The sequence below is a fragment of the Rhipicephalus sanguineus genome, chromosome 4 (genome assembly GCF_013339695.2).
Source record: "Rhipicephalus sanguineus isolate Rsan-2018 chromosome 4, BIME_Rsan_1.4, whole genome shotgun sequence".
NCBI classification, from domain to species: Eukaryota; Metazoa; Arthropoda; class Arachnida; order Ixodida; family Ixodidae; genus Rhipicephalus; species Rhipicephalus sanguineus.
This window is the reverse complement of record NC_051179.1, coordinates 96,127,509-96,153,009: the sequence shown is the minus strand read 5'-3', so window position 1 is coordinate 96,153,009 and position 25,501 is coordinate 96,127,509. Positions and strand designations below refer to the sequence as shown.

Sequence of the window (25,501 nt, the reverse complement as noted above, 5' to 3'; positions counted from 1 at the left end):
TGCTCGCGCGACAAGCTCCTCCTCCCCCGCCCTCCACTTCGTGTCTTTTTTTATGGTCGTTAAAGACGGGCGGGGCGTTTCCTGTCTGCATTGATGGCAGGCCTCCCGAGCGGGGTGACATTATTGCGTGCACCCTCCGAGCGACGAAAATAGGCCGGCTCGTTTGATCTCTGCTTCGGCCACGTTCGTCGCGCTCACTCGCGCGCTTTTACCAGCGGTAGAAGATACAATGCGCGGGGGGATCTTACCAATTTTGACTTCATTCCAGAAGGACATGATGGCGACAGCGACGACAACGGCGACGGCAAAACCCCGTGGAGACTGTTCATATAATTTCTATCGCAATAAAACGGAGCGCCCGCTTCACGCGGTCACCGCGATGGAGACCCCTGGGACGGGTTCTTGCGTGAAAGGTAGTCAGTCGCTGAGTAAAAGCTATGTGAAATATCTTGTTGAAGCAGACAGCTTGTATAACCAATGGAACATAGCAGAAAGAAGCCTCAAGCCAACGATCGCACGGGTTCGCGGTGATGGACGGTGCATATGCATATATGAGCGTCTCCATATATGTTTGTACTTGCGGTTTCGTTTTCGCTACGAGCGGGTTTTGGCACCGCGCCGTGAACTTCAGGCCGCAAAAAAATCACAGCATATCCACGGAGTGAATGATGATGAGTGGGCGAAGCTGCGGAGGTTCATCGGTAAACCGTGAATCTTCCGTGAATTCTGCCCAGTACATCATCACCCACGTGAGATCGGGCGCGTTTATACTAAAGGTTCGATGAGTTATGACGACTTGCAGCTCACTTTAATTTTACATGTACGCTGTGAATTTTCATTGTTTAGAAAACCATTGCTTTAGAAAACATCTGGCGTCTTTCGTTAAGCAGCTGGCGTCTTTCACGTTTTGCTTTAGAAACATCTGGCGTTCTTCCCTTTTGCTTTTACAAAACATCTGGCGTCTTTCGTTGGTTTATTTCATCAATCAACGGCGTTTTGAACAAAATTTTTATTGTTTAATCACGCACAGGAGAAATCTCACCAGGCACTACCTTGGAGGTAAAGAATGGCTGCTAATGGGAATGAGAGACAGAAGAAGTCGGCTTTTAGCTACCGCTGCGAATTTTTTATTGTTCAACAACGCACAGGAAAAATCTCCCACCGGCACCACCTTGGAGGTCAAAGCGTAAGGCTGGTTACGCACTGCGACTACGACTACGAGGGACGAACGGGTGCCGCCTTAAGGAGCTTCGCCCCTAAATGAGAATTTGTGAGTGCACAAGCAACTATTATAGGACGGACGCTATCAGATCAGTTCAAGAACAATTTCATTACATGTACGACTCCGGCGCGCCTACGGCAACTTGTGATGCGCCGTTCAGACGATTGAAATTTTTTTGTGGTCTAAATTCGTGTACGTTTCAATATCAATTGACAAGGTGCCTCGGATTGCATATCGACCGGTATTCTCAGCGAGCAATTGCCGCTGCTCCTGTTCCTTATTTCAGTGCTCTCGTTTCGTTTGGTGCTCACACAAAGCGTGAGCAAATGCGACGCCTTTTTTAATATACTCGTTATTTATCATTCCCTTTGCATTCCAGTTAACTTGCCGCACTCTGCCGAGAAGAAATTCAGAGGCCAAAGCTTCACCACTGAGAGATTGCTGGTGAAACGAGAAGCGGTGTACGAGGCCAAGCATGTAGGAGCATGCAACGCCAAGGAAAAGAAAAAAAATGGAGTAGCTTTCGCCGGACTTGTGCTGCAAACGTCGGCTGTGAACAAAGACCCACATGAACTTCAAATAGCCATGAAAGCAAGAGAACATATTGTAAGCACCTGCAGCTGCTAAACGGGGTGACAACAACGCGTAAAGGGTAAAATGCAAAATTTTATGGGCAGCATTACTTGGCGAGTTGCCCAGCACTTCGTGGCAGCAGTGTCTTGTCTAACGCAAACTGCGCGGCATCATTCCTACACAAATAAATAAAGCTCCAAGAAAATACATGGGGTTGCAAAGGCCCAACTTGAGTTTGAGAGCGGAACAAATAAATATGGGCTTGTTAGCACGTAGTGTTTGTGTCAGGAGAATGCAAGCTTGACCTAAAACGAATGTTATTGCCAACATAAATGCAGCACACATCAGCCGCAGCATTTGACTCGCTCGCAGTGTACATCCACCAGCAAACGTCGTGTAGCTTATGATGGCGAAAGCCTTAGTTGCCTCATCGAACGGGAAGATTGACCGTGGGCGTCCCGCTTCGGCCGCGTCAACACGAGTGATGCAGAAGATCACCATCACGTGGTGACGTCACCATATGGCGTCTCAAATCACCAAACCTTTTGACGCCATTATGACGTCACCATGACGCCACATAACGTGAATCATATTATAAAGCATTCACACAACATGGTCACTTTGCACAGCATCCGTGATTGATGGGTCGATCACGGAGACAGTTAAAAACCGCGTTAGGTACAGAAAGCTCTTCTAGAGGACGGGGGAGAAATAATACATCGACTGACAAGAAGAAAGAGCAGAAGATGGCTTTCGCCTTTCAGTTATCTTAGGGAAATGCTTAATGGACCTTGTGAGTTTTTTAATCCAACGTATCTAAACAAGGACTTAAAGGGACCGGCAACCGATTTTTCTCGACCCAGTTTTTTACGGCGGCATAGAAAGCTCACCATTCGTAGTGTCAGTAGCTGCAGTGGCTAATCATAAAAGCGCGTGGTTATTTTACTAGCAGTATTTCTCGATCTGAAAAGCTCCTGAACTGTACGTAGATTTCTTCCAGCATCGCTGTGAATGCCGACAGCCCTCCTCACATTATGCTCAAGGTTTTGCTTTCACGGGAGTATGTGAAACTGTGGTTAACCACCTTCGCATTGAAATTTTAGGCCGTTTTGGAATATGAAAAGCAGGTAGAATACGTTTTCCGAGCGTTCGTCCTCACGTGAGATCTCTTTAGCGCCTCGCGAGCTGGGCGCTCGTGGCCTAGCCGTCCACGGTTTCAAGTGGATGCCCCCACGTTGACACCTAGTGACACATCTCCATCCCGAAGACTAACGTCCACGGTAATGATTTAACCCTTGTGGTAGCTTCGGTAGCTGACATCCACCGGGCTACACACCATATCGTGGATATGGTGGTAACACTGGTACTCGATGTGCATTCATTTAAATCGTGATTTGACGAGAGAAGCGCAAAAGTGTGTGCACCCCAGTAATTAGATAACCTACGCCTGTGCTCACGTATATACCACACAGCGCTTCAGGTATGCGGGAAATAGAGTTCCTAGCTTCAGCTGTGAATGCTGAAAGGCGTTCCGTTTCCCGGTAGCATGGCTTGCGCAGCACCACAGCACTCACTGTGCGATATTCGTCCGTCGACGTAGTTACCTTTCTGTGCCGCTTTATGCGAAACGCAGCGTTCTTACGTATGCAACACCGTTACGGATGCTATACACGCTGTACTAAAGCTTGCTAAAGTGCGCCAAGAGCCTTGTTGGGCTGAAACTGCCGAAGCGCTCCCTGTCGGCGCTCGTTAGTGTCATGATGCAGTACTCCACCGCTCCCAGACAGCGCTAACGTCCCCGCCAACCAAGATCACTGGGAGAAAGAGAAGGTGTGAGAGATATAAGGCGTGTTTGCGAAACCTCGCGCATGTGCGATGGTAGCGCAGTGAGTAGAACGCTGGGCACCTATCGTCGTGGACCCAGATGTTGTGGGTTCGAGTCCGAGGTCATACACTTCAACAAAAGTTTTCTACGGATTTGTCTTTGTCATCTTTTGTGTGCAATTTACCAACATAACTCCGTCACGGAAGCGACGTCAGTGAAGTCTTAATGGACCCCAGCACAAAACACTTTTCGTGTTAGAAAGATTTTTTTTGTAAGCTGTCTGCTACATGGGGACGTTCGAGTCTAGGGGAGGTGGTTTACGTGCCTTCACCTAGACGGCCAGCAAAAATCCTGACTTTGGCTTATAAAGGTAGCTGACTGAGAACAAGTGAAAAAAATACGTTTTTGCACAGGGTCACTCAGACTCAGGCTCACCGAAATTTTTTCATCCGTACTCACCAATCGGACCCCATATCACCAATGTTCAGTTTTGCAGGGCTCGCTGTAAATCAGACCCGGCAAACTCCGACTCAATTGCTTTTTCTTAAGCTCACTCTGACTGAGGCTCTTCAAACGTCTGCCCAGCGAGGCTCATTCTGACACAAAATAATCAATATTATACTGAAATGTCACCTAGACTTACCAAAATTCTGCTCCACCGTGCTGGCTCAAGTTCAATGTGACCAGTATTCTGCTCAGCAGAGCTCTTTCAAACCTAGACTCAACAAAAACCTGATCAGCCAGGCATTCTCGCGCTCAGACTCACTAAATTTTGCTCAGCTGGGCTACCTGGGATTCGCTCTTTAACATCGGGTACTGGCGTTTGCAGGTGGGTAACGCCATGAAGAAGGAGAGCGCAAATGCTGCTCAACGGCGCAAAAGAGCCGAGAAGCTTATCTCATCGGATCCTGAAGTAGTTGCCTGGCAATTAGCGGTTCAGCGTACGAACAACGAACAAAGGAAGGCTAATAATCCTAGACAATCTGGAAAGCTAAGAATAATCAGCTGAACCTTTTCTAACGCTACGTATATCCTGGTATAGCTGACTAAGCCACTGCAATTTTTTAAGTGCAGTAGCTGTGTGCACATCATGGGCTTAGCAGGCACGTCGACAACACTAGCGCGTAAAGGGTAGCTTATGGTGCGACGTAACATCAGCCCTCACATTATAGTACATAGGTCAGTAGTATCGAAACTAAGTGTGGCGTTTTTTTTCGAAATGGGCTAAATCCAGAAACCGAAACTAGCTCAAATATTGCTCCATTGACAAGTACATTCTCTTAACTTTCCTCTAAAAGAGAGATCGGAACGAAATGAGTCAAATACCAACAGCTATGTGTGCTCACAGATCCCGTTTCAAAACGAAATTGGGCCAGATCCATGCGCTGTATGGATCGAAATGAGTCAAATCCAGTATGCCGATAGTAGAGCACTTCGGCGATCACGTGATTCGGCGAACGTGGAAGCCTCCGTGCGATTTCCCGCCTAGCCTGACTACTCTGCCTGTTTTCTGGGTGTTTGTGCAAGTTTTATTTTTTATTTTTTTTTGCCCTTTCGGAGCTGGATTATCATGGATTCTGGTGGAAGCGAAGAGATCGGCGAGAGATCGGTCCCGAGACGTCGACGACATCGTGAACAGAAGCAATGTCGACGCCGACGAAGCAAGGATGTGCCACTGCCCGAATTTCAATAAAGTTTTTTCAAGAATACCGCATTGAATTCCATGTCTCAATTCGAAATGAGCCAAATCCAAAGTTATCATGCTAATAATGGTGAAATCCGCTGCATAATTTTTTAATTGATTGTGGCCAGAAACTTCCCCTAGCCGACATGTAAAACATATCATATAATAGCTTTGACAGCGTTGTATTTAGTTTGCATAGCAAATTTTTGCCGTTTTCTCAAATTCTCTTTGGATGGATTTGACCCATTTCGAAAAAAAACGCCTCAAGTGCACTTTATGGTTTGCAATCATGTGAGTATCTTACGTAACTTTTGTCAATGTATTCCTACGGGGTCGAGCAATGCTTCAGTGTAGCTTGCTGAATAACAGGATAAAAATGTAATGTTTATTAGACTGGTATAAAAGCGGAGCCAACACTGGAACCACAGAAGTTAATCCGATATGACGTCTTTACCGTAGCAGTACATATGTGGTGTTTATTGCTTTCTTGTAAAATTCCTCCTTAACTTGTAAAATCCTTAACTTGTCAAATCGCCTCCTTAGTTCAGACCAACATTGGCATGGAAGAGTAAGAGGATTTGACGAATATGATTGTCTGGTCTTGACAGGCATAATCTAGAAATCCGGTCGCATACTTCATCAAACGCTTTCCTCCAGACACGTGTCCACACCCGATTACGACAGGCCACGGTGTACAGGCATGTGCCCCAGGTGACTGACATATTATATCTACCCATGAATGGCGACTACACACATTGCTAAACTAAATGCGAGAGCGTTAAGAAAAACCGACATCGGCAGTGCTGACGCGATGAATTCATAAAATAAACATTAGAATTCCACAGAAATCGTAATTTTTATTGAGTTCACAAAATTAGCGTGAAAATGACACCCAGATGTCTCAATGCCTCGGTGTAATCCATGTCGCCCTTCTCTTTGAGAATTTCTTGCACTGCCCAGTTCAGTTTCGACATGCCTTAGTCGGCCTTATTTACGTATTCCACCACGTAAGCGGCACACGCGTACGTGTTAAGCACTATCTCAATATCCATGTTTAAATGTAGGATGGACGCCACCCATGGCTAAAAGTAATTCACCCACTTTTGCTGCACGGTGCGGGGTAGCATGAGGGTGGGGCAAAGAGTACCCGCTCGGAGAACCTAAGTGTACACTGCCTTGTCCATGACACCATGATGTTCCCCAGAAATGCGCCATTGAATTATAGTTGGTCTTTTCCAGGGCCTTGTGCATGGCTTGGTACTTGTTTCAGAGGCTCTCCATGTGTTTCTTCAGCACGGCGACGGCGACGGCGCTCAACGCAGGAAGGGGTACCTAAGGGCGCCTTCGACCAACTCACGTCTTCTTCTTTGCTTGTCCAGTTCCTATAACACAGACTTCGTTTTCGTTGGACAAGGCAGTGGGGCTTGCCCAGTTCCTGTGACACGTACTTGTTGGCGCGATTACGCCACCGACGGCGACGCCGCTCAACGTAGGAACGGCGCCTAAGAGCTGCCACGATACTGACACGATAACCATGTACATAGATGTGGAACACAAGAAGTGGGACGACATCCTACCTTACGTCACATTTGCGTACAACACGACTCGTCAGGAGACCACTCCGAATACACCCTTGAGCCTCATTTACGACCGTAAAATTACTACAACATTAGACGCATGCTCCCTCACGAAAACGACGGCAATGAGACGGATGCTGAAGAGTTCACACAGGAAGCAGAAGAAGCTAGACAACTTGCTAGGTTGCACACAACACACTACGACGCCAGACACTACAATCTCCGGTACAGACCCGTCAACGTAAGCAACAAAGTGTGGGTCTGGACACCTATTCGTCGGCTGGGCTCTCCGAAAAGCTGTTGCGAAGGTACTTCGGACGTTACGCAGTACTGTGACGCGTCAGTGACGTCAACTGCGAGTTTTTTCCGGACGGCTCTCAGTGTTTAAAGCGCCAAAGACGTTCGTCAGAAATTGTTCACGTGCTTTGGATGAAGCCATACTTTCAGTGACTAAGAGCTCAGTTTTTTACCTTGCATCCTGAACTTTTCATTTTGGGGCGATTTATACTTAAAGGGGGAATAATGCCGCGCGTCTGTGTCAGTCGCGACGACAGAGAAGCAGCGCGAGTTTCCCTGGCCCAGCGCAGGGACGACGAAGACGTTGCAATCTTTTCAACTATTGATAAAGTGCATTTTTGGTGGTTCTCCGTGTGCTCTTCGGTCCCACGTTGTTACAATATGTACTCCTACGATACACGCGTCATATCAGATTAACATCTGTGGTTCCAGTGTTGGCTCCGCCTTTATAGTAGTGTAATAAACTTTACACTTTTGTTCGTTTGATTCAGCAAGCTATATCGAAGCATTGCTCGACACAGAGAAATACATAACGAAAGTTACGTATCATATTTACATGATTGCACATAAAGTGCACTTGGTTTCGACAATACTGACGTATGGGCTCTAACGTGAGCGCTGACTTACGTCAGACCATAGGTTACCTTTACACGCCAATGTTGTCGACGTGCTCGGTAGGCCAACAATATGCACACAACCACTAAACTTACAAAAAACACGTCAATCCACCTCGTAACGCTTCGCTCAAAGCCAAAAAAATGCAGCATAGGACTACTCGCTGACTGCTTCTCATGACACCGATTCCCACAAAGCGTGGGATCTGCCGAATGTTTTAGCCGAACAGCCTGTTGCTGCAAACTATCATGATATTTATGCCATGATAGTTTTCAGCAAACTCGTTGGTGTGCGTAGCCTTTGGCGTAATTCGTTGTGCGTAACTCGTTGGTGTGCGTGAATTCGTTGGTGTGCGTAACAAAGTCCACCTTTTCTCTGCTACCTGCTCATTCTTTCGCTGCGCGGTGGCGCATATCACACCTGAACGGTTATCACTCGCGTAGAACGCTCTATCTGCCCGACTGACAGGAGGGGCAACCACACCTGCGCAAGCACAGGTAAGAATTTGTGCCGAATTTCATTTCAGCCGCTATGCGTCCTTTCAGTTGACTGTCGGCGTTTGTGTTGTCTTCCTCTCGTCGCTTGCGTCCGCTATGCACACCTTGCATTCTTTAAGATGAATCCTTACGAACTAGCGCAGTTTTCTGTCATTCCAGCAAAGACCGTACTGTGCGACTCCCTACAAAGCATTGCCTAACTCGGAGCAGAGCAAATGTGATTTTGCTTTTCACCCCCTTAGTGTTACCGCCCGAAATATTAGTAATGAACTAGTGAAAAAGAAAGAAACGAATCTTACACAGAATCTCGCCACCTGCGTATACAAGTCGCAACATAGATGACACAGTAAACAGAATACAAATGCAGTCAGAAGAGCCATCCTACGCGCATTCATCAGACAATTTCAGAGATCTCACCCACTATAACAACGACGTATCTTTATGCCTCTAAGACGAAACAGTACTAAAATTATTTGAGTTCCAACATACCTTCATATGACATTTCTCCCAGCTCTTGAGAGTCTGCAAGTGAAGTATTCGAAGTAAGAGAGTCAAAGTTTTGGCAAAATCAGTATTCGTTACTCAATATAGCGCATGACCTATTTAGGTTACGAAAGAAGGAAATTTTGAGGGCTCGTTTCTTTGTTTGGCTCAACCTTCATGAAAACCAGCAGATAATGACGCCAAGGAACATATAGGGGGCGTTAATTGTGCTGTTTTTAGTCTATTGCAGAAACAGTCATATAGATGTGAACAAAGTAAAGTGGACGAAAATACAACATGCCGCTGCCAGGGACCGAACCTTGAACAGTTATAAAACAAGGAAAACGCAACGTGCATACAGTTCCCGAGAATACACGCAATCTTGCATGTGAATTCCCCTCTTTTGTTAAGCCCTAAGAGGGACATGATATCAGGCACTTGTTTATTTTATTTCCAGCTATAAATTGTCATTGAAACTTGCCCGTCAGCAGAAGACAAGAACAACGATTCACCGACGCTTACGATACTCCTAATGCGAATTCTCAACGCATCTTCGTGATGGGGCAAGGCCAACTGTGTCTGAAGTTTCGGCTTTCCACATGGTATCGACTACACCATAAATCATAATTTTTGTGAAGTAGGACAGCACCCACTAAGCCAAAATGAGTCTTTCTCCGGGCAAGCAAGGTACCCAATACACATATGTAAGGTATTATGGGCAGTTTGTTGAAGCTGCATGCGACTGATGACGATGAATAATTATGGCTGACCATTTTGCAGTGGGCGGGAAGCATTCAACCACACATTCGTTGCGGATTACCATTGTGTGATGAATGGGTATTAAATGCGAAGCATTCCTTAGCGAACCTTTGGCACTTTGAGCGTTTCTATCTACGTATCTATCTATCTATCTAGCCGCCTACGTCTGGGTGCTCTCATGATCGCCTCCTTAACTTGGTGTAGACCACAATTGGCATGAGTGGGTAAGAGGACTTGACGCATGTGACTGTCGGGTCATGACATGAATAACGTGAAAATCGTGTCGCGTATGTCGTCAAACCCTTTCCTCCAGACATGTGTGGCACATACCCGTTTGCCACGGGCTGCGGTGTAGGGTATGCGCCACATGTGATTGACAGTTTATATCTACCAGGAACGGCGAGAACAGACGATGGTAGCTTAAATGCGAGAGCATTAAGAAAAACTGACATTGGTAGCGTTGACCCGACGAATGGAAAGAATAAAAATTAGGATCCCAACAGGAATCGAACCCAAGCATTTTCGCGTGGAAAACAGGTATTCTGCCACAGAGCCACGCCAGGTGCATAAACAGATACCACGTACCGTGAGAGTCAATGTTATGCGAAGCACGCGGCGGGAAGGTGACTGTGGCGTAATTTTTGTTACTGAGCGAAATCAGAGGCAAGGCGTGCTAGTGAACGCTACGTTTTTTTTTTTTTGCGAACTATGTGTCAGATACGTAGATTTCTATTGCGTCTAAGCCGAAATATGACCACTGTATCTGCGATGGGAGCTTCAACTGAGCGCTAAACAGCTTAACGTCACCGCCACTGCGCTACAACGGCTGGCCAATATCACCTGCACCCTCACCATCATCATCACACTATTTTGATAATTGCGCAATGATTGGGTGGTTTAAACCTTCCCACCGACTGCAAAAGTCTCAACCGTAATTACTCACTGTCCTCATCATATCGTCATCATTGTCAGTCACAACAAACTTTGCAGCTGCTAGGCGCGCATATTGCCTTAAAGACGCGTAGTAGGCGCTTCGCTACTTCGAAAAATGATTTATGGCGTAGTGGTTTTAGTGAAGTTTCTGTAAGAGACAGATTTCGGTGGCGACGGCATGGTTCGCGAAAACCCGGCGCTGGCGATCAGCTGTATACGATGTGCACATTTCTTCTGCCGCCACATTGCCGATTTTTCTAATTTTTTTGTAGCACATTCTTTGCAGACCACAATGAACACTTTGTTTCGATCTTTCCAGTCAGTAGATTTCTGGAGACACCCCGGCAGAGGTGGTGGCGGCTATCCTGCCTCTGCACAAGCCAGTTTTGGAACGCGCCAAACACGGACGCAGCCAGAATTTATTCGGGGGTGGGGTCAGGAGTCAACCACCTTTCATGCATGTTCGTGAGTGTGCTTTTATGTGCGCGTCTGTATATACACAGCATGCCGTCATGTTTCGCATAAAATCCAAATCGAGAACATCGCCCGCGCCTCGTAAAGCACGCGAGCGCTCTGAACGAACGCGGCTAAAGCACAACTGAAACGAGCCGGCCATCTTCGTCGCACAAAAGGCGCATGTGGTAACATCGCTACGCGTGCGAGGCCTGTCGTCGATGGCTCCTCAAGCAGAGAGGAAACGCCCTGCCCGTCTTTCATTGGGCGAAAAATCATCAAAGGGTGTTGATGCGGCTGGGGGCTGTGTTGCTTGAGCAGCAACTGCGAACTTTGTGAAAAAGGGCGCGGTCACCTCTCGCGACCACGCCCTTTTGATGTATGTTTTATGCGTGCTGCGCCCTACTGCTGTAGGTCGTGATAGCGTGTGCTATCACGACACACAGAACTGTCGCGACACGCTCGCTATCGGTAGACGGCTCGTATACCCTTATATCGGTTGTGTTCCCACGGTTTACTTCGCGCTAAGACGGCAGACAGCACCAGTACCGCTTCTCTCCCTGCAGCGGCTGTATTCCGTCACACCAGGGCTTTGTATAAATGCGCGAGATTAGATCCCAAAGAGTTAACTGCTGTCTTACTCTGTATAACGTTCTAATTGGTTGCTGGCGTATTCATTGCTTCCCCCTCGCATCGAAACTGCGGTTTTTTTTTAATCCCATGTTCTACTTAATATATTATAGTGCGCAGTGAAAGATGCACTCAGAATAGTAGAATGAGTGCTGCGTGTACTTGATTTCTACAGTACATAACAGCGTTCATATAATTGCGTCCTAATTACCTTGTGCTAATTGGTAAAAGCTTTCACGTAAGGAAGCCATACACCTTCTAGGTAAATAAGGTTTTACCCCTGGCTGTGCTTGTTATGTTGTTTTTCATCTAAATTCACTGTATAACTGGAAATGGAATAATTGCCATAATTATATTCCCTGAATCGAGCACGTTTTCTTACATACACCCTTAGGTGAAGGCAAATAAAAGTACTTATGCTGGGGAACTCACCGAACGCATGAAACCAGTTGCGGTGACTACACATTTACAATTGCTTTGCTATTTTCATTGTTATATACTGCGTCGTATGATTAGCTATAATGTTCTGAGGTATGTTGTGTCTACGTAAAGGAATAAATATGAATTGGAACTACACATAGGCGTTGCATTTATCTCTCAAAGGACACCATTCGGGTGTAAACAGGACTTTTTCTGCATTTCCCGAACACCGTCTATGCGTGTAATCACGTTCAAGTATGTTGGCCTTTTTGGCTCAGTGGGGTGTGTTAGGAGGAGCCATGCCCGTTTTTCAAAACCTACGCTGACCCATGGCTACGCTGATAAGATATCTGTCGGAATTTACTCTGATACACATAAACGAGACAGCCACGGGAAAAGTATCGTATCGTTAAATACCAGGCAGTTACAGTAGGGAGTGGACCTATTTGCTCGAATTTTTCAGGATGGAAGTTTAAGGTTTAAGCCGCACCTGAGAATTAAGTATCACAGCCCCAGCAAAAGCATAGCGGAGAACACGATTAACTATATCGCCCGTTACTTCTATTAAGCCCCGCTACAGACGATGGTAATTTGTGGCCAAATCGATAAAATCTATGAAAATGTACTTTGGTTCTTCATGCGCTAAAATTTTTCTTGTAGTTGGTGTGCTCACAAACAGTTGTAAAGTGTCAAATTTATTGTATACGTCACTATTTAAAGCTTGACTATTTTCTCTTCCAGAAACGTACTTAGGCTACTTAGGCAGAAAAATAAAGAAAGTGGCTTTGGTGAGTACTTACCCTCTTCAGCGCCGCATAAAACGTGCACCGCTGAAATTTAAGAAAAAGAAAAGAATGTGCTTAAATGTACATATGTAGTTCTCTTCATCTTTACGCCCAAGATTTACTTAATATGCGCGAGCAACTGAAATGATTTATCACTTTGCAGAATCAATTATTTGCTACAATAGAGTCCCAAGGCATCGGATATATTCAGATCATAGTCATGCATTTAAAGTGTGGGGACGCAGCCTGCTGTATCAATGGACGTTAAGCAATTGCGGAAAGGATCGCAGCGATTATTGCCAATGGGCTAAATGGTGCACAGGATCCCTAGCCATTGTATTATCTGAAGGGTTCGAGAAATCGTGTCTTTTGGCTAGGTTCTTACGGAGGGTGGCTGGAGAGTACTTTTATCCAGCTGTGTCTTAGGCCAGCATAAACGGCGGGCGAAGGCATGCCGTTTAAGCAAGCCCATCCGCAGCTAATGCCTTAAACAAGGCAAATGCAAATCAGCGCAGAAAGCGACATCCAGTTGATGTTCAGTTGACGTTAACCATAACCGCATCAAGCAGAGTTACATGACAGGCCAACAGATACAGTGGGATGCGACCATGTCCGATGCTACCGCCGCTGCTATGTCAAACTACTGCTCTCGGGTTGCTTGTGGTATGTATATATATATATATATATATATAGAGTTACATGACAGGCCAACAGATACAGTGGGATGCGACCATGTCCGATGCTACCGCCGCTGCTATGTCAAACTACTGCTCTCGGGTTGCTTGTGGTATGTATATATATATATATATATATATATATATATATATATATAATATATATATATATATATATATATATATATATAGAGTTACATGACAGGCCAACAGATACAGTGGGATGCGACCATGTCCGATGCTACCGCCGCTGCTATGTCAAACTACTGCTCTCGGGTTGCTTGTGGTATGTATATATATATATATATATATATATATATATATATATATATATATATATATATATATATATATATTTATAGAGTTACATGACAGGCCAACAGATACAGTGGGATGCGACCATGTCCGATGCTACCGCCGCTGCTATGTCAACTACCGCTCTCGGGTTGCTTGTGGTATGTATATATATATATATATATATATATATATATATATATATATATATATATATATATATATATATATATATATATATATATATATATATATATATATATATATATACCACAAGCAACCCGAGAGCGGTAGTTTGACATAGCAGCGGCGGTAGCATCGGACATGGTCGCATCCCACTGTATCTGTTGGCCTGTCATGTAACTCTATATATATATATATATATATATATATATATATATATATATATATATATATATATATATATATATATATATATATATATATATATATATACATACCACAAGCAACCCGAGAGCAGTAGTTTGACATAGCAGCGGCGGTAGCATCGGACATGGTCGCATCCCACTGTATCTGTTGGCCTGTCATGTAACTCTATATATATATATATATATATATATATATATATATATATATATATATATATATATATATATATATATATATATACCACAAGCAACCCGAGAGCGGTAGTTTGACATAGCAGCGGCGGTAGCATCGGACATGGTCGCATCCCACTGTATCTGTTGGCCTGTCATGGTTATGGTTAACGTCAACTAAACATCAACTGGATGTCGCTTTCTGTGCTGATTTGCATCTGCCTTGTTTAAAGCATTGGCTGCGGATGGGCTTGCTCACACTTCCAACGCGCTTCGCCTTAATCCTCTATTACCACGAGGCGCACTGCCTTCTCCGACGTCTTAAGATGACGCACAGTATGCCTTGTTTCTTTCAACTACATGTCCTATCGGAAAACGGTTACAATGTGCGCTGCCCTATCGAAACACGCCTTTACGATCTGTTCCTCTATTACACGTTAACGTATGTTATAAAGCGTGGCGGAAGAGTTCAATAACGAACGGGCGTCACACTATGCGAGTTACGTAACTAGAGCGTCTTTTAAAGTTCGAACCCATTACAAAGGGCTCAGCCATAATTCTTCATTTTCATCGACCATCGCATCAACAAAGTGCACATGATTCCTTACAGATGGTACCTCGCTTCTCCGCAGAATGACGAATAATGTCGTGGTCGGAGCTTCCCAACTTCACAAAAATTATGATATGTGTCGTAGTGGGTACCCTGCTAGTGTACTTGTATTAGTAGCCACAAGAGAGTGTATAACGGTCTCTGCCGCTCTTCCAGCTTTTGCTGTGACTGTGCTGCGCTATCCGCGCAGGCCTGGCGTCTTTTTTATAGCTTACTATTTTGCTGCTTACCGAATCGTAGGAGCGTGTGGTGCTCTACAGCACTCTTATGACGTTACTATGGGTGTCAATATGCCTCCTCTTCGCCGGCGAAAACGACACGCTGCTCTTCGTGGGACCTTTGGATAATTGCATCGGCGTCACTGATCGTCTGCTCGGGTAGCTCCTTTGAGCAGTAGCGGCATTCGGAACACTCCTACCGGTCACGTTGCTTTTTCAGAAAGGTCTGAAATTATAATTCACAGGGCGCTTTGAGAGGTGTGGCTGGACGGACATTGGGCCAAGCGGCCTGTTGCATTGATACATTGACGCGTTTTACAGAAGTTGCCGCAGACCTCGCTCCAGTGCATCATTTGCTATTATCGTATGAACGCCGGTGCTCACTGCGCACATTAGCGATGTCTTCATCGCCAAATTGACGAGGGCAGGCTACCATGGCGATGTCTCTGCTTCAGGGCAGATTTCCACTCCTGCACCGCTGTCTTTAATCGATCGTCACTGTCTTACTCAGCTTTCCTTTTCATCCTTCGGCTCTACCTTCCTCTGCAATGCTCCTCTCGTCCTCTTAGTTATCACTTTCATTCATTCTCCGTTGCGCTCCGCAATCACTGTCTTTTAACGCGATAGCAAATAGAGAGCTCGTGTCGCAGAAATTCCGGTGTCGGTGACGGCGTCGCTACCGACGCTTGTGAGAGAAAAATCGTCCGTGACCGAAAAATCGAGAAAGATTCAACTAAAATAAACAATAAAAATCTTCGGTGCCATTGAAGATCGAACCCAGGCCGTTTGCGTCGCAAGCAGGTGTCCTACCACAAAGCCACGATGTTACTTGCAACTGCTTTGGAAAATAGCACTACATAAATTTTATGTAGTAGAAGTCTCCTTAACGCATTTTATATTCCCTTTTGCCCTTGTGCCATTCGGTCGTATGCGGCGACAGCAACGCGAACACATGAACGGGAGCTTCCGTGCTGCGCTCTAAAACTGGAACGCAAATGAAGACAGTGCGCCGTCTTGTGACGCAGTCAGAGTCAGTTCTGACTATATGCACCCTGCGGTTGCGAAGAAATCCAATCGGGAGTAGCGACTCGTAAATCATGGCTCGAGAGAGCGTGTTGAATTTCATGTCTAGTGCACGAGGTTCGGCGTTGCAAGACAGAGATTGATCCCTTCATGTCCAACCCTTAGGGGCCGCTGCAGCCCAACGTCAGTATCCCTGAACCCGAACGAAAGCTACCATGAGCTGAGAGGGCACCTCAGCATGCTATGTCCATAGACGACTGGTCCAGGAGGGCAAACACTGGGTTCCTGGCCCTTTTTGGCCGAGCTCTCGAGAAATTTAAACGAGGGCTACTCCACCAGCTGCTGTACGCGACATGGTAGACTGCTTCTTCGTGTCAACGAACACAACACCGCTTACGGACAACATGGCACGCATTATAGTGCCCTGTTTTGGTGACGTCATGGAACTGTGGTTGCACAAGAGGCACCAATTCTGTTTGACACCACTTTCACGATGTCCGTAAAGCAACAACACCTACTTAGTGCAAACTGTAAGCTGCATGCTCACATTATTTTTTCAATATCTATTAGCGGGTTTCTATGTGAAATATATTATGGAGAATTGTCCTGGCTGTGTTGCTACGTCTGTACGTGAAGTATCTGGTTGAAGACTTGCGAATGTTCGTGCTTCTGCATACTTCCATCTCTTTCTGCAGCAGTCCGGACGCCATTATTGTCAGCCAAAAAGTGGATGGGAAAGTCAGCGCCGCAATAGCTCAATTTGCAGAGCGTCGCACGCGTTATTCGAAGATTGTAGGTTCGGTCACTACATGCGGCAACTTGATTTTTATTCCACTTTATTTTTTTAACACGAAAGTGTTTCATGCCGGGGTCCACCAAGATTTTCATGACGTATTTTCTTCACGGAAATACATCAGCAAAATGAACGCCATCAAGTGGCAAAGAACACAAACTATAAGAAAAAGTTCCGTTGACAGGAGTCGAACCCATGACTTCTCGGTCAGCGACGATGGCTGGCGGGCGTTTAGCCCACTGAGTACCGCCAAACACATAACGCAGTCTACATGAACGCGCCTTTTATTTTTCACACATTCTTCTCACATGGATGGATGGACGCTATGAGCGTCCCTTTTATAACGGGGCGGTGACACGTGTGACACCTGGCTCAGAAAAAATTACACCATATCCCCCTAAAGGCAACCATGTGTGGATGCAAAGCAGCGGGGGAGATGGTTCGTTTGAGCGGGAGATGGTGCATTTTTTTTTGCTTGCGTTCTCCAGCCTGCGCCTTCCTCTGGAGTAGAATCAGCACTGTGTTCCATTCTCCATCCAGCTCCCGCTGCGTGGAAGTGTCGGCGTCCGAGGTATTCGACTCCCGCCAAGTCGCAAGACCATGTGCGTCTGCCTCTCTGCAGTCCGTGCCATTGGTGTCGTGGTGGGGTTCTCCAGCGAGCGAAGGAGAGCACGACTGCCCCGCGTCTAGAGCCACAGAAGCAGAGGCGGTCATCGGCCTCTCGTGCCACGTCAATACGCCGGAGGCGTCGCTGCTGCCTACTCGTCGCAGGAGAGAATGAGGCGCGCGAGAAGGGGTGAGCGTAGGAGAGGATAGAGAGGGGGAGAGGACGCGCATGCGCAGTGGAGCGCGGACGCCACCACTGAACACAGCCCCGAGCAAAAGATGCTTATCATCTAAACAAATGCGCCGTTGCAACGACCGTCCCATTCGGCGCGTTTCCACTAGAAGTGTAGTTGCGTCAACGCTTTGACACACCTCGAGGAGGTGGCTTTAGGCCAAGCGCCTCGCTCATAGCATCTATCCATATTGAAAAATAGCTCTTCAGCGCTCACCTGGCTGTCGCACCGCGTTCCCCGTTCGCCCTGTGAGAATTAATGGCCAGGCTAGAGGGAAGACACGACGCGCATGGCGTTTCACTTCGCGTTCTGCGACGCCTTGAAGGAGTGCATATCGAGTATCAGTGTTTATAATGTGCTTGTTAATGCCATATTTCCTCGGCATTCACCGTATGCGGTGTCCACGTATATGTACAGCTACCGCAAAGGTTAAATCATAATCATGGGCTTTAGTCGTCGGTACGGAGATGTGCCACTAGGCATCAACGTGAGTGCGTCCACAACAAGCGATGCTTTATCTGCCAAACAACAGTAGACATTGTGCAATCTCTCATATACCAATGCACTATAAGCAATCAACTACCTCTGCGACGACACGTTTCACTTTCGTGTAATACCGATTCCTTTGACACAGAGATCAGCCATCGTTTTTTTACATTTACTTCATACTCTTTATACACCTTTTTAAATTTTCACGTAGGGGGGTGCCATATTGAAATGAGCGCCGTCTAACGTGCAAGATTGGCGAAAGCGCCATCTTGTGCTTCGCGTACTCGAAGCGGCGCGCCATCCGTTGGTGTGAGATTCCGGCTAAAGCCTGTGTTCGCTGATTTTTCGTTTCTTTACACTGTTTTGTTTCATATCGTCGCTGTCACTGACCAATTCGTCGCTGTCTGAAGCATTCAGCGGCGCGCATTCGCGCTTGCGACGCAAGATTCAGCTCCCCGTTTGCGAACAGCAGTCCTTCGTCGTCGGTACCAGTAGCAGCAAGCGTAGTATCAGGTCGATCACGGCGTGAAGTGTTAATAATCGGTAACTGGAGCGTTCATTGTTGCAGCTGTCTACCGCTTTCGTTTATTGGTGTACTAAAAAAGTCACAGTTTCGCCGCAACGGCGAAGCAATGATTGCGATAGCAATAAATTGTAATGTAACGCGAAGAACGGAAAGCAGCTCGAAATTGCCAGCGCATCGCTCCAGCCCAAAGGACGCACGAAAAGAACGCACACAGGACGAGCGCGAACTAATGCGTCACAGCTCGACACTTGAAGCGCACTGTTCAAACATAAAGCAGGACGCACGAAACAAACGAACAGGTACACACAAGACGAGCGCGAACTAATTGTCACAGTTGTTACTTATTTCTGTTTGAACAGCGCGCTCCTTTCGCAAACGCGGCCGCTGCAGCGAGCGAAGCGAAGCACCCCACCGGCCGCCCCTTCTTTCCTTGAGATAAGCGCACGAAAGCGACGACGCCCTGTAGAGCGAACAGCAACGGCGTTCGCAGGGGCGGGGCGACGATCTTTAAAGCGCGCAACACGCGCGCACATCGCGCCATCTATGTGGCCACTGAGAAAGCATGCTGAATTACATGGTGTATATAAATAGCTCGCCGTTAGCAGGCTGAGAGACGGTGCTGTCGTGGCCTAACGTCTAACGCGGTGGGCTGGAAAGCGAGAGTTCGCCCGTTCGATTCCGCGCGTCGGAAAGAATTTCTTAATTATTTTTCTTTGTGGCCTTTCTATATATATATATATACATACTGTAGGGAAGCCTTTATTGAGTAATGGGTTGCGCTCTCTATAGCCTTCTAGTGGGTCGTCGCTTTTGGCTCTTCGCGCTCGCGCTCTTGAGTCCGTGTTTGTGCCTTGACTGTCGCCATTGCATATCGTCGCCGACTACCGTCCAATAAACGCCTCAACAAATTGGTGGAGAGTGCTGTGCTCCTATTCGATGCCCCTGGAGCTGAGATCCCGTACCCTACCAACTACCATGCCTCAAGACGCTGCTCAGCAAACGTCTCCTTCCACAACGACCGCATTCCCCGGTGTCCCCCGCATCCGCGACCCTCCTATCTTCACCGGCGCGGATGGGACCGATGTTGAGGACTGGCTTGCGATGTACGAGCGTGTGAGCGTACCAAACAAATGGGACGAGGCAGGCAAACTCAGCAACCTGGTTTTCTACCTCGCGGGTGTGGCGGGCCTGTGGTACAACAACCACACCACCGAGTTCCCCACGTGGTCTGCTTTCAAGACCGCCATCATCGATGTGTTTGGCCGCCCTGCCGTTCGTAAACTGCAAGCCGAACAACGTTTACGTGAACGAGCTCAGCAGACCGGTGAGTCCTTTACGAGCTACATTGAAGACGTCCTGGACTTGTGCAAGAAGGCTGACGCGGCCATGCCTGAGTCTGACAAGATCCGCCACGTTCTGAAAGGCATCGACGACGATGCCTTCACTATGCTGCTCGCCAAGAACCCTCGTACTGTGGCCGAGGTGATTACGCTCTGCCAAAGCTACGAGGAGCTGCGCCGGCAGCGACTGCTGACCCGTCGACCTCCATCACGCGACGCCGATCTCGCAGGCTTGTCGGCCATTTCTGATCAGTCCGCCTTGCTCGCCGAGATCAAGTCATTTGTGCGCGAGGAAATTGCCCGCCAGTTCTCCCTACTGGCCTTCCCTCACCCGCAGCATGTTGAACAGCCGTCGACCACGCTGCTGGCTCCCTTACGCCGCGCTATTCAGCAGGAAATTGCGGAGGTCATGCCGGAATACCACCAGCCCCCTCCGGCACCTGCGCCGCTCAGTTACGCGCAGGTTGTAGCCAGGCCACCCCAAGCGATTCCTGTGGCTGCCCCACTTACTTACGCCGAAGCCGTCGCCAGACCTCAAGCCTTCGAAGCGAGTGGGCCGGCTGCGTTTGCCAACGCCATATCTAGGCCACCGATGCAGCCCATCATGCAGTCGTATCAGCAGACGCCTCGTCCACCGCGTCCTGCTCCATGGATGGGACCTACCCCGGCGAACCGATGGCGCACTTCTGACAACCGCCCGATCTGCTTCGCGTGTGGTTGCGCCGGTCATGTCGCCCGCTATTGCAATCGCGTGCAGCCGCCTCGTGTAGCCTCAGCCATCCCCAGCCAGTCAAGCCGCCCGTATTACGATTCACCGCCGCCTATGTCACCGTCGTCTCGCCCAGCTCCATCTACCCACCGTTCGCCGTCACCACGACGCTGATCACTGTCACCGATGCGGCCACGGCCGGTCACACGTGACCAGGAAAACTAGTCGTCGCAGTCCACGAGGCAAGGGATGCGACGCTATCGAACTGCGAAAGCCCTCAGCGAAGCCCATCAAACGTGTTAGACGTGTTTGTGGACGGTGTGCGCGCATCTGCCCTTATTGACACTGGAGCCGCCGTATCCGTTATTGACGCCAAACTTAGCCGACTACTGCGAAAAGTGACGACGCCACTTCCCGGGCTCTCCCTCCGTACAGCAAGCGCCCAAAGTATTCACCCTACAGCTGTGTGCACAGCCCGCGTCATGATTAAGGATGCTCTTACGCCGTCGAATTGATTATAATTCCAGCATGCTCTCACGACGTCATCCTAGGATGGGATTGTCTCTCTCACCACGACGCCGTGATTCATTGCGTACCCGCCGAAATAGAGCTCTCACCATTCTCTGATCTGACGCCGGCTGACAGTCCATCGTCTGTGAGCAAGGTACTCGTCAAAGACGACACCAAACTGCCTGCATACTCGTCAACGGCCGTGTCCGTCTACTGCGCCAGTCTCTCCGACACCGTCGCCCTCCTCTCGCCAACCGACCGTGTTTGCACGAGGAAAGGCTTGCTGGTGCCCTTCGCGACCGTGCAAGTCACTCAGGGCAGCACGTCAATTTTTGTTATCAACCCATCTCCGTACAGTGTTACGTTGGTGCGAGGAGAATGTCTCGGCAGCGTGGAACCCCTCGAAGACGCACAAGTTATGGACGAACCAGATGGCACACACTGCCCCAGTTCCGGCACGCTCAGTTCTGTTACCACGTCTGGTTCATCGCCCGCTGATGTATTTGCTTCTTCCATTGCTGACAACCTTACGCCGGTCCAGCGTTCCCAGCTTCTAGACCTCTTGGAAGAATTTCGCGCTTCTTTCGACATTGCTCAAACTTCTCTCGGCCGCACGTCCACCGTTACGCATCGCATCGACACTGGCGCCCAACCACCACTGCGGCAACGTCCATATCGCGTATCTCCCACAGAACGCCGCGTAATCAACGAGCAAGTCGACGACATGCTTCGACGCGATGTTATTCGACCATCTAACAGCCCCTGGGCGTCTCCTGTCGTACTTGTTGCGAAGAAGGACGGTTCTGTGCGGTTCTGTGTGGACTACCGACGACTCAATAAGATCACTCGCAAGGACGTTTATCTGCGGCCGCGAATCGACGACGCGATTGACAGCCTACAAGGAGCCGAATTCTTTTCGTCTATCGATTTGCGCTCAGGGTACTGGCAGGTACCTATGGCTGATGACGCTCGACCGAAGACCGCCTTTGTCACGCCCGACGGCTTGTTCGAATTCAACGTCATGCCGTTTGGGCTGTGTAATGCGCCCGCCACCTTCGAGCGCATGATGGATACTGTTCTGCGCAACCTGAAATGGCACACGTGCTTGTGCTACCTCGACGACGTCGTCGTTTTCGCTCCAGACTTCTCCACGCATCTTCAACGCCTCCGGCATGTGTTGACGCGTTTGAGCGACGCTGGTCTGCAACTGAATTTAAAGAAGTGCCGATTTGCAGCACGGCAGCTGAAAATACTCGGCTACGTCGTGTCCAAGGACGGAATTCTCCCCGATCCAGCCAAACTTCGGGCCGTGACCGAGTTCCCGAAACCTACGTCCGTCAAAGAACTGCGCAGTTTCGTAGGACTGTGTTCCTACTTTCGGCGCTTCATTCGAAACTTTGCGACTATCATATCACCGCTGACGAAGCTCCTTGGAAGTAACGGGCCCCTCCATTCGTGGTCGTCGGAGTGCGACGACGCTTTTGCAAAGCTCCTTCGTTTGTTGACGTCGCCTCCCATACTACGCCACTACGACCCTACGGCCCCTACAGAGGTACACACAGACGCCAGCGGTGTTGGCCTTGGCGCTGTCCTTGCGCAGCGCAAACCAGGATTCCCTGAATATGTCGTGGCATATGCAAGTCGTACGCTTACTAAAGCCGAGACCAATTACACCGTCACCGAAAAGGAATGCCTGGCGATCATATGGGCCCTTACAAAGTTCCGACCCTATTTATATGGCCGGCCATTTGATGTCATCACCGACCATCATGCACTATGCTGGTTGTCGTCATTGAAGGATCCCTCAGGCCGCCTCGCCCGCTGGGCACTTCGCCTACAGAACTACGATATTCGCGTGCTGTACCGCAACGGACGCCAGCATGCTGACGCCGACGCCCTCTCGCGCTCCCCCTTGCCTGACAACGATGCCCCCTGCTCGGTACCTAACAATGTTGTTTCTTCCGTCGACGTTCACACCATCGCTACCGAACAACGCAAGGATAAATGGATCGCCTCGCTGATAGACTTGCTCACTGATCCGTCGGCAACACCAATCACTCGCGCGTTGCGTCGTCAAGCCCACCATTTCACCATTCGTGACGACCTACTGCACCGACGCAATTACAACGCCGACGGCCGCCAGTGGCTACTTGTGATACCCCGCAGTCTGCGTTCTGAAATATGCGAGTCTTTCCACTCTGATCCACAATGCGCGCACTCTGGGGTATCAAAAACTTACCACCGCATTCGACAACGATACTTCTGGCGAGGGATGTACCGCTACGTGCAGAAGTTCGTTCGCTCCTGCCTCGATTGCCAACGCCGAAAACCTTCAACGCACGTGTCACCCGCCGGTCTACAACCATTACCTTGCCCGAGCCGTCCGTTCGGGCGCGTGGGCATCGACTTGTACGGACCACTTCCTCTGACATCGGCTGGTAACCGCTGGGCGATCGTCGCTATTGACCACCTTACGCGATACGCCGAAACCGCCGCTCTCCCAGCGGCTACAGCGCGCGATGTTGCCTCCTTCCTGCTACACCGATTCATGCTGCGTCACGGTCCACCCCAGGAGCTTCTCAGCGATCGAGGCCGTGTCTTCTTGTCGGAAGTCGTCGAAGCCATTCTAAAAGAGTGCCGTGCTGTTCACCGCAAAACTACTGCTTACCACCCGCAGACGAATGGGCTCACCGAACGCTTTAACCGCACGCTCGGCGACATGCTCTCAATGTACGTCGCCGCCGATCACACAAATTGGGATGCCATTCTGCCCTTCGTCACCTACGCCTATAATACCGCCCCTCAAAGCACAACTGCTTTTTCACCCTTCTTCCTATTGTACGGAAGGCACCCGTCGCACACCATCGACACGATACTCCCATACAAGCCGGATTCAACTGAGTGTGCGCGGATATCTGACACAGCCAGGCTTGCGGAAGAGTGTCGCGAGCTTGCCAAGACGTTTACAACGCAGGAACAAGAGCGGCAGAAGAGCATTCGCGGTGGAACCACCACTTCTGAGTCCACGTTCCTCCCTGGAGCGCTCGTATGGCTCTCGGTCCCTACCACTGCAACTGGCCTCTCTACAAAACTACTGCCGAAATACGAAGGCCCCTACCGGGTCGTCGAGCGCACATCCGCGGTCAACTACGTGATCGAACCCATCGAACCATCTTCGGACATGCGCCGTCGAGGGCGCGACATCGTCAACGTGGGGCGTCTCAAGGCCTACTATGACCCACTCATAGTGACGAGCTGTTAGGTCGCCGGACGGCTCCCTTTTCGTACCCGTGGAAATTGTAGCGAAGCCTTTATTGAGTAATGGGTTGCGCTCTGTATAGCCTTCTAGTGGGTCGTCGCTTTTGGCTCTTCGCGCTCGCGCTCTTGAGTCCGTGTTTGTGCCTTGACTGTCGCCATTGCATATCGTCGCCGACTACCGTCCAATAAACGCCTCAACAATACTTATACACATACGGTGAATGACGGCGACGGAGACGGACATTTTCCAGCCGAGACTGTCCATAAAATTGCTATCAATAAAATCAAGTCTACACATTATCCCACAGTTTCACACTTCCGCGCACACTCGTTCGCGGCGCGTAAGTTTGTCAGCTATAAGCTGTAAACACCGCACAATCCTTCTTCGCAGATACCTTGACCTACATTCACCCCGACGACATCGAAGACTAGGTCGAGGACACGTGTGAATGGCCAGAAATACGGCGAGTGAACATTGTTTTATCTCGTTGAGGCAAATGCGTGGGGTCTTCGTCAGGTGTGCTACTAGCTACGTGTAGTCTGGCTGGGTGGGTCAGTCGCTGGCGCACAATGTGAAGGATGAAGTCGTGCTGGGGAATGGGAATGTGACACCGTCGCAAACCGTGAACAGTAGGCCCCATCGCGCGTGAGTTTCCATGAGGCCCTCCGGTGAAGTACGGCGTGCGCAGGCTGCACATGCGTAACCGGGCAAGGCGCAGTTTGCAGCCGTGTCAGCCACTGTGTTATGGACGATATGAAGTACGTATCCGCAACATTCTTACGAGTTACAAGGTGAGTCATCAGTGAGTTGCATACCTTTCTTTCATATCCAGGATGCAGCACGGGAACGTTGTTCTCGTCGGTTTTCTTGCCGCCAACGAATTACCGGGAACATAGGCGTGACG

General features: G+C 48.7%; 2 protein-coding genes across 2 annotated transcripts in view; one reads left to right on the top strand and one right to left on the bottom strand.

The window, feature by feature from the left end:
- LOC119390458 (uncharacterized) overlaps nt 1–25,501 on the top strand; it is a 437,697-nt gene that overhangs the window by 334,050 nt on the left and 78,146 nt on the right. The gene's annotated exons all lie outside the window — the stretch shown is intronic.
- Nucleotides 1–25,501, bottom strand: part of LOC119390459 (evasin P467-like) — a 42,242-nt gene that overhangs the window by 15,462 nt on the left and 1,279 nt on the right. The window contains exon 2 of the mRNA XM_037658082.2: nt 8,780–8,812. Within this exon, the coding sequence (XP_037514010.1) occupies nt 8,780–8,812 (33 nt within the window). The remainder of the gene's footprint in view (nt 1–8,779; nt 8,813–25,501) is intronic.